General features: G+C 58.3%; 1 protein-coding gene across 1 annotated transcript; it reads left to right on the top strand.

Moving 5' to 3' along the window:
- Positions 1-292: 292 nt before the first annotated feature.
- Positions 293-7566, top strand: LOC309643485 (uncharacterized protein; the record flags this gene model as incomplete). The annotated part of the gene is made up of 6 exons (XM_082426209.1): positions 293-442; positions 4487-4557; positions 4608-4672; positions 4951-5536; positions 5930-6113; positions 7200-7566. 6 exons carry the CDS (start codon positions 293-295, stop codon positions 7371-7373), a joined length of 1230 nt encoding a protein of 409 aa, XP_082282335.1. The 3' UTR covers positions 7374-7566.
- Between the last annotated feature and the right edge of the window lie 2417 nt (positions 7567-9983).

The raw sequence follows: 9983 nt of genomic DNA, 5'->3' as shown, positions 1-9983 counted from the left end.
CCAAGGGCCCAGCGACAGGAGGAGAGGGGCGTTCAGGCGAGTCCTCCGTGCGGCCCGCTTCGAACCAGCCCTCCTCTGGCTCCCCAGTCACGGGAGCCAGTGATTCCCATTTTCCTCAAGCCTCTCTGAGCTGTGGTTTTGAAATTTGCAAGGAAGAGGCTTCGAATACCCAGCGAGGATGGGGGCGGGGGCCTGGGGGTGGGGAGCAGGGAGGGCGGGCAGTGGAGACTGAGAACAATGTGGTCAGGGTGGCCTCTGGGAGGGGACAGCTGCTCTGGGCACACAGCTAACAATGGCACAGCTGTGTGATAAGCTGGAAAAAGCAAATTCCAGGAAGGAGCGGCAGAGGACAACACTTGGGGTGTTTGGGGCTCAGAGCGGAGTCCCCAGCAGCCGAGCAAAGGAGCCAGGAGGAGCCGGGTGCCCACGTTCCATCCTGGGGGTAACGGGCGGTCACCAGGGGGTTCTGGGCAGAGAAGTGACAGCATCTCAGTTATGTCATTAAAGGATCGCTCTGATAAGCAGAAACAAAGAAATGGTTTCAAAGACTAGACAGCTGCTGAGGCGGGCGGACCCCGAGCCGGGTCAGGTGGAGGTGGGTGCAGGGTAGGTTTGAGTGGACAGAAGCATCCTTGGCAGGTAGAGCCAATGGGACCTGCCGGTGGCTGTGCGCGATGGGGAGGGGGAAGGAGGGGTCCGGAGTGACCCCGAGTCTCAGGTTGGTGGGCGCGGGGGCCTGGCGGCGCCAACTCCTGGGAAGAGAGGGTGATGGAGAGAAAGGGCTCGGGAGGTCTGGGGTGGCCACGTGGATTGAGATTCTGATGCTCAGGCCACAAGCTTGATAACTGATTAATCACTCTGAACCTTAGTTCTCCGAGAATGAAAACGTAAGTTCTATCGTGAGAGTAAGGTTGAGGCAGCGAAAGTAAAAGTGACAGAGGCAGGGCCCACGTAGAGCAGGTGCTCAGTGAACACTGATGGGCCTTGGATTTGCGCGGAACGGGGCTCGCAGAGGCGGGGCAGCCCCGTCAGAGCCCAGACGCCCAGCACGGCGCCAGTGGTCCACGCTGAGTTGGCCGGGGACTCAGACGCATCTGGGCACGTGGGGCTGCCTAGTTCTGTTCGCGGGGGGGGGAACTGAGCCGCCCCCAGGGAGAAGGCTCATGCCGAGAAGAGTCGGATGACGTTGCCTTTCAAGTTCATCTCACAGGCCGAGACAGGAGTCCGAGGGTGGGGCGAGGAAAGGGAAGGAGGAATAGAAAAGCCGTCTCCCTGCATCTCTGCTCCCCCGTGCCAGCATCCCCTGGTTCTCACAGCCTAAGGGCCCTGGAGCGTCCACGGGGCCCCAGTCAGCTTGGTGAGCTGCCCGGATGCAGGTGCCCAGCAGAGGTGGCAGCATCCGGCCTCTCAGGCAGAATCCAAGTGGATTCCAGAAAAGGAGCAGCGCCCACCCCAGGCCTGGTGGAGCGTCGTGGCGGCGTGCTTTGTGCTGCCAATCCGGGGCCCCCAGCAGACCTGTTGTTTCAGATGAGACACCCGTGGGGACCCAGAAGAAGAGGAAATGCGGGGGAAATTGCGCAGGGAGCAGAAACTAAGCAGCCCACCAAGCTGCATCCCCCTTCAGCCCCTCGCCACGGAGCGCTCCCTCAGCCCCGACCCGGACCGCCTCTCCTTCCGGCAGGAGCCTCTCTTGTAAAGGTGGCTATCCTTCCAGTTGCGCGGACTTCCTTGGGACGCTTTTGTTAGCTGCCATTGTTCCCGTTCAACAATTTCACATCTAATCCCAGAGACAGAATCATCAAGGTGTCCTCACGGCTTTGCAGAAGTGTGTGAATAGCCACTTCCGCAACGATCTTTCCTTTGTACATTTCTTAAAACGTTCACACATCTTTTTTAAGTTCCTTTGTAATAAAGAAGCTATTTTTATCCAGACATAAATACTGGTCATTTTATTGGTTTGGATAGAGTATTTTTAAACAAGTCATAGCAATTTGCCCGTAGAAATGCCTCAGCTGAACGCTGGGACCTAGACGGAACCTGACCGTGCTGAGATGCACTCAGACCTTCAACAGGGGCCCGCCGCCCGGTCTCCCGTTGTTGTCACCTCCACAGGACTGTCCCCAAAGAGCTAGTGCCAGTCTGTGCTCCTGAAGTATCTCCCCCGCCCCCCAAGGACCCCTCAAGGGATGGAGGAGGAAGTACCTTGATAAAGCTCTGCTTCTGTAAAAGCCATATTTGCTCATGGCAGAACGTTTAGGAAATACAGAAAAAAAAGCACAAAGGAAACAAAAATTACCCATCACCCTAAAACCAAAAAATAACCTTAGCCTTTCTGAGCCTCAGTTTCCCTAAGTAGAAGGGGAATAAATGTGTCACAATCAATGATAATAAATAGGGTGCCGTCCGGATGGGGTGCCGTCCCAGCTCACAGCGGTGCCCTTTTCTGAGGCCTGTCCCAGAGGTGAGTCAGACACACGTCTGTGTCGGTGACCCGTGGCCCCGGCCCTACCAGGCAGAGTGGGAACAGCGGCCTGACCCAGTGACGGGGGTGCCCAGGGGCAGTCCTCTTCTCCACATCTCAGAGCACTGGAGGAGCCCTGTCTGCAGGGACAGACGGACGAGCAGACAGAACAAGGAGCAAGAGATGAGAGACGGTGCAGATGGGAGGCCGTCTGTCCGGGCACCATCCTATAGATTTCCCGGGCCTGTGCTGCCCCGGGACCCCGTGTAAGCTCCAGTCAGCTCTCGTCGGCTGCCGTGAAGACTCTCCGGAGCCAGGACAGGGTCCAGCTGTGCCCTGGGCGAGGCCTGGTGCAGTCAGGATGGACCCTGCTCCTGTGAACCTCTCTGGGCGGGCTCTCGCCCAGGTCCCACGTGCAGGGGCACAGCAAAGCCCTCTCACAGCCTCCCCAAGGGGGATCCCTCCCCATCTGCACGTCCCCACAGAGGAGGGAGCCCGTCCTAGGTCACAAAGCCAGGGAGCGGCTGGTCTGGGACCCAGAGCATGTCCTCAGAGCTGCACGCTTCACTGCCAAGCGCTGCAGCTCCAGGGACAGCAGATGCTACAGGTCTGTGTTCTGGAACATTCTCTTTCTTCTCTCTCTTTCTTTTGGCGCTGCGGCCTGTGGGATCTTGGTTCCCCAACCGGGGATTGAACCCGCACCCCCCGCATCGGAAACGTGGCGTCTTAACCACTGGACCGCCAGGGAGGTCCCTCTTCTCATTCTGCTAGAGTTTGGATGGGCTGCCAATTACCTGCCCGATCGAAAGCTTTCAGTGAATGTTGGCAGGAAACCACTCCATACCAATCACCATCCTAGACCCAGGAAATCGGCAATGAGATGGTGCCGCCTCGGCCCCGGAGCAGGCAGGGCCCAGGGGGAGGGGGCCGGCTGGTGAACATGGCAGTGGAGGGGTGGGAGCGGGGGCTGGCGGGAAGCCCAGGGGACCAGGGCCCAAGCGAGCTGGCTGTCCCCCACGCACGCACGCACGTAAGCCCAGGACACCCCCCGCCCTTGCAGCCCTGCATCGCTCCCCCAGGTGCTGGGCGGGGAGCGGCCACCAGCCCCAAGGCCCCGGCCTGACCTTGGAGGGGCTTGCCTCCAGGCTTGCCGACCCCAAGTCTCCCCGCTCGCCCCCCGTGTCCCGCCCCAGCACGGGGCTGCCAACACCCACACCTGTCAGCCCGCCCAGCCTCCGGGGGGACCTCTGCCGGTTCCCTCGGGGACACTCGGAAGCCCGAAGGGACGATCAGTCGAACAGGGCTTCTCTTCGTGTCAATATTTTCAGGAAACAGCCCTTTTGCTTGAGTGCTCTCAGGAATACGATTAACATAATTTCCTTCGCTTTCTCGAAATTTGATGTTTACAAGGCTATTTTGGCAAGAGCATACTGCAGGCTGGCGGGACCCGATGTTGAAACGCTGCTCTTACTTTTCATATTGACATTGCCATCGAATAACCTGGCGCTCTGCTGTGCTGTTCCCAGCCACTTCTCTGGGGCATTTTGAAGGGAAATGCAGGTATTTCCTGAATGGAAAGGAGCCCCATGACCTTTGGGCCTGCCGGCTGGGCTGGTTCTGTACACACCTTGGCCATAGTACCCTCTGTCCAGCACTGGGGAGAGGATTTGTTCTTCAAATGTCAGTTCATGCTTCACCTCCTCCAGGAAGCCCTCCTTGCCTTCTTGCTCTTGGCCCTTTGTCAACAGAGTTGAATCATTCTTTCTCTGAGCTACCATTATACCTCCTCAATATTTGTGTTATTTTGCTCATAATACTATACCAAAAGGACTCTGCTTATATATCTGCTTCTCATACTAAACTATAATGTCCTTGTGGCCAGAACCGAATCTTTCTCATCTTTGCAGCCCCACCGCTAGAAGGGCACCTGGCACCCAGTAAGCTCCCCTGGCCGGCAGTCTGTAAACTGGCCCCAGCACCTCCTGGTGCTCACACCCCTACGTAACCCCCTTGTCCTGCCTGCAGGCTGGACCTAGGGCTGCTTCTCTAATCGAGAGAACAGAGCGAGAAGTGACCGATGACACTCCTGAGATTCGGTGACAAAAGGCGGTGACTGTCTTCCTCACTGGCCCCCTGCGGTCCTCAGGGCCCGGCCCCGGGGAAGCCGCCGCCGTCTCGCGCTCTCCAGTGAACAACCGAGTCTCTGTCTTGGTGAGACTCTGTAGCACCTCGTTCTGCTGGGAGCCTGGCAGCCAGGGCTGGGACGACAGAGTGCAAGCCCCCCACACACCTCCCCACACGTTTTGTCGCATTTGGTTTCAACCGTGCAGTGAACATCATACCTAAGAAGACTTTCGATTATTTCATCTACAAAAAATTGTATGACAGACGGTGAGAAAATGATCTTCTGTTCCGCAAGCAAGAGCCGAGGGTCGGCCTGTACCCAGACCTAAGCCAGGGAGCGGGGCTCCGGGGCTGGATGGGCTGAGCCTTTCCCGTAACGAGGAAAGCGACGGCTCAGCAGGCAAGCAGCACGACGCTGCCCAGGCGCTGCTCCCCCTTTTCCCGAGGCCTCATCAGAGTCCCGCTGGGGTGGGTTTCCAGCACAGCCGCATCAGGGCAGGCGGGGGAGGGTGGCGCAGGGCCCGGATGCCCGGCTGTGCCACCACCCTCCTACGCCACTGCCGCCTGGCTGCCAGGAACACTGAGAACAGAGCCTCGGGCTTCCCCCGAGACAGAGCTGAGGACCAGGGAAGTGGGCGGAGACTGCTGCTTCCCAGGGGCCCAGGTAGAGCCCCCGCCCTCCAGATTCTGGAGGAAGGTCAGTGGAGAACGTTGGGGAAGCAGTCCTGCCCCCCGTGGGCCTGCCCCGGGCCGGAAGCATCCCCCTCACTGCCAGAGAGCCAGGCTGACGCACGGGCTGGCGTTACATTTCCAAGGCAGAGTCTCCGGGCATGAAACTCACCCGCCGGTTGCTTCCTTTCCTGCCAGCACCGCAGTTCATCATCGGATAGTAACAAGGGCACCTCCCATCTTCCCAGCACGCCAACCTCGGTTGTCTTTTCGGAGCAGCTGGTGAGTGGACAGCAGGACTTGGAAGCAACGAGGGGGCCGCCCCCATCGCTCCCCGGCTGCCCTCTCACCCCGCCCAGGGCCCCACGCCGTCCGTGGACGGAGGGACCACAGGCTGCCCTGGGAACGGGCCCCGACCCTGCTTCAGACGGCACGGGGGGGGGGGGCAGGAGCTCCAGAGCACGGTGCGCGCCTCCGGAGGGGGGTGGGGACGAAGGGCTCCGGGGGCCTGAGACCCAGGCCTGCCGTGGCCGCGTGCCCGGGGTTCTCGCCTCTGCCCGCGAGCCTCTCTCCCCTGCCCTACGAGACAGAGGGCACAGGCTTCCAGCCTGACCAAGAAGATGGCCACACGCGTGGACCGCCTCTCCTTCTCAAAACCGCCTGCCACCGCGAAAGTTCAAAGGGAAGAGAGGCAGAGAGACATCAAGGAATCCCTGGAAGATGCAGACCGGTGAGGGAGCGGCTTGACGGAGGAGAAGAGAAGGAAGGAAGGAACACGTGGCGCCCCAGGCCAGAGCGAGATGCACAGCGAGCCCAGCCTGTCCGGCCCGAGCCCAGCGAGGCCCTGCCACGGCGGCAGGTAGAGACAACGGAGGTGCCGGGGCAGCGGGGCGGCTCGTGCAGAAGCCGCAGCTGCCGCCTTTCGGCTCCGCTCTCCACGCGGGCCACGTCGGGGAGCACACACGGCCCCTTGTTATCACCGAGCTTGGGTCCCAGTTGGGAAAATCAGGTAATAAGTGAGCAAATAAAAATGTACCTAAAATGGAATGAGGAAAGCACAGATGGTGCTAAAGCCAGGTGGAGATTTCAAAGAGAGGGCAGAGTGGGGACAGGTTCAGGGACAGAGTGGCCCGCCACTTGGCTGGGGCAGGACTGGGCTCCGGCCCCGAAGGGGGTGTCGGGTGTCTATTCTAGATCAGCGGGCAAGGAAGGGAGCCTCTCCACAAAGGGGACGTTTGGGCCAAGAGCGGGAAGGAAGAGGCCAGCCGGGTGGCAATCAGGAAGGAGAGTCATCCGGAAAGCAGAGATGTGAAGCAAAGGCCCAGGAACATGAAGCAAGACACGCCCAGCAGGGTCTCGGGGCCTGAAGTTGGGCCCAGCGTCCAGCAGCATCTCTACACATTTTGCTAAATGAATACCGTTCGAGAAGGCGCACACAGCTGTGGTGCCATGCGTGAGGCCAGGCCACGCGGGCTCTGTGAACCGGGGTGAGTAGGCCTCACACCCATCGCAAACCAAACTGGCAGAAGCCACAGTCCTCACTGTGACGGATACTCAAGGTCGTGGGTGGAGATGGGGGCGTGGCTTGACCACGGAAACACACCCTCTGTGCCCTGTAGCGCCTCTTCCAGGGGTCTCTCCCAGAGATGATGTGAGAGAGAAATCGTATTTCCCGCCCCGCTCTCTGAGCACACTCTGCCCTTGTCCTCTCTACCCCTGCAGCCCTGGGGCGGCTGCTCCAGGATATTTGGGATGAACGGCCAGGTTTTGCTGGAAGGAGGTCGCTCTGGGGCACACAGCTAGACGGAGAACTTGGTCTGATCATGGGCCCGCCAGAAGCCCTTGGCAAATAGACCTGCCAAATCTAGCAATTCAGCTGCTACCAGTAATGTAGGTGATTTTTGCCTCCATGTCATTTGCTTATTTATTGTTTCATTGTGTTTAGAATCTAGATGGAGAAGGAAGGCACTACGTACTGGAGACCCCCTCAAAGATGCCAACAGAAGTGAAAGGACCACGACATAAGGACATGTCCAACCACAGATGCTTGTCGCATGGATTAGTAACGTACAAAGGTTCTCACTGTAGTTGTTTTGACCAACAATTGGAAGTAAATTGAATGTACATCAATTAGAGAGAAGCTGGAAAAAATGTATTACATCTGCACTAGAAACCATTACACAGTCATTAAAAATAATTAGCTGTACTGGATAATTTAAGGTGATTTCCACAAGTTGATTCTGAGCGAGAAAACAAGAGGTTGAAACTATGTATTAGTGATACTATTTTCATAAATAAATCTTGAGAATATGTTGTACGTGTATTATTTGGGGGAAATACGAAAAGACAAATCAGGTTATTGAGTACGGCTTATGGCTAGGGAAGCAGGTTCACTGATTTTCTCATTTCTTTTGCTTTGTTTTGATAGATTTAGAGTCAGAACTCATCATTTAGTGTAGAGAAATCAAGTAACAGAGACAAAAGTACATTTAAAGATATAAAAGTAAACAGAGAAAAACAAGCAAATAAAAACATGATAATGATAAGAAGTAGAAAAAGATGCCGACTCGCCCATGGACCCACTTCCGCACACTCAGCCGGTGGACAATCTGCGGGGACGCACGGAGCCCGCACAGCACGGAGCGCCCAGGGTACCCTGAGCTCAAGGCCGCCGTCCCACAGGCACCTGGACACGCTGTCCCCTCCGCACGCCACCCTGGACAGGGCAGAGGGGGAGGCCTGGGGAGTGAGCCCTCCTGTGCGGACCACGTGGTGAGTCTACACCTCACTCCGTGGCGTCTGCTGACCAGGAGCGTGTTATTAGGAACGGAAAGATAAATATTGAAAAGTCTAGGAGAGGCGGGAAAAGACGGTGCACAGAAACTGCTGCTTCCGTGAGAAGCTGTTTGACACCGTTGGTGCTGCTGTAGGAGCCCAGCAATCAGCACCCTTCCTCTTACCAGAGCTCTGAGCTGATGGGGCGCCGGACAGACCCCAGGCAGGTGCCAGACAGACGCCGGACAGACGCCAGACAGACCCCGGGCAGGCGCCGGACAGACCCCGGGCAGGTGCCGGGCAGATGCCGGACAGACGCCGGACAGATGCCAGACAGACGCCCGGCAGATGCCAGACAGACCCAGGGCAGGCGCCGGACAGACCCCCGGCAGGGCAGAGGAAGAGGGTCAGGAGTGAACAGCGGGCTTCTGACTCCCAGACCCAGACTTAGACCGACAGCCCCGCGCAGTGACCTGCCCCTACACACCTCACGGCAGGGAAACCGACCGCTGCAGGAGGCCAGGCCCCAGGAGGGAAGCAGAGGGCAGCTCAAGCCTCATGGCAAAGTCACCAGCTAGTCGATCTGCCGCCCCTCTCAGAGAGGAGAGAGCCAGGGTGACAAGTGCGGGGAAGGCCTCTCCGGGACAGTCCTCCCAGGTGGCAGCAGGAGTGGGACCCCACGTTTTCCCCAAAATACACAACTTGATTTTCTCCTCTATGTGTATGGATTACTTTGCTTTCAATAAATATTAGCTTAAAAACGATGAAAACGAAGAGACTGGTCAGACCATTTCCTGTCCCCTCGTCACTGGCCTTCCCTGAGTAAGTGGGAGCCATGGGCTTGCACAGCGGGAGCTCTGGCGTCCTCCCGCAGGAGGGGACACCGGGGGACGGGGGGTGCACTGTCCTGCTCCAGACCCCGCCTCCAACGAGCCGACCTCGGTCCCCTCGGCCAGGCCTCGCTGATGGTTGTGACAGTGACCTGCTGCATGGTGGGGAAGCCGGACTTGGAACTCAGTGTCCCTGCCGGTGTGAAATTGTGAGCTGAGCCCCCCTCGTAGGGTTCAGAGGGATCTGAAATGACTGCCATGGCGGGCAGCCCCCGGCCCCTGCCACCTGCCCCAGCGAGGGCGCCCACACGCTCGGGAACAAGCACTCGCGTCCCCAAAACCAAGAGTGATGAGCAATTAATGTGGAAATCTTGGAGGAATCGTCACTAATTAAAAAGCAGATGGAGTTTTAAGAAAAACCTACCCAGGCTGCAAGCTTCAGATTATTATAAACCCGGGTGCATTTTTATGAAACAGAGACAATCCAAAATGTAAAGGAGAACAGAGCCTTCTTTACAGTTAGTTAGGAGGTGCGAACACCTCACGTGGGCCCAGCCTGCAGTGGCGCTGGGCCCGTGTGGTTTCCATGTCGTCGGTGGACAGCCGTCCGCAGACCCACTGACTGAGCTGGACGGCGCCCCAGGCCCCGCAGGAGAAGCAGCGGCTCCCAGGGCAGCCAGGGCAGCGGGGCGGTGAGGCCCAGGGACAGCTGCACCAGGACACGGAATCCAGCTGCACGTTAGCACAACTTTCTAAAAAGAAAGCTGCCACCAGGGTAGGTGCCGCCTCACGGCTAATCCGCCCCCAGCCCTTGAAGACATCCTGGCAGAGGTGGGGACACCGCAGGGTGAGTCCTGAGCTGACCAGGGGAAGTAGGACGTCCCGTCCCTTCCTGCAGCCTGACCCCAGCCTCTGTGTCCCCAGATCACTGGGATTCTCCTCTGGACTTACCATCTCACATCCGGGCTTTTCTTTCCCTTCACAAGCTTCTCTTTCCGCCCTGGAGTCCACGGGCTGCCCTGCAGTGACAAGTTCCTGTGTTACCTCGAGCCCAGGGTTGAGTAGGACACCCCAAGAGCACCCAGACCTTGGGGCCGGCCGTGGCCCTTGGGTCCCAGGGGAGA

This window comes from Balaenoptera physalus (genome assembly GCF_965194825.1).
Source record: "Balaenoptera physalus genome assembly, chromosome: 15".
NCBI classification, from domain to species: domain Eukaryota; kingdom Metazoa; phylum Chordata; class Mammalia; order Artiodactyla; family Balaenopteridae; genus Balaenoptera; species Balaenoptera physalus.
This window is presented reverse-complemented; position numbering and strand designations above follow the sequence as displayed.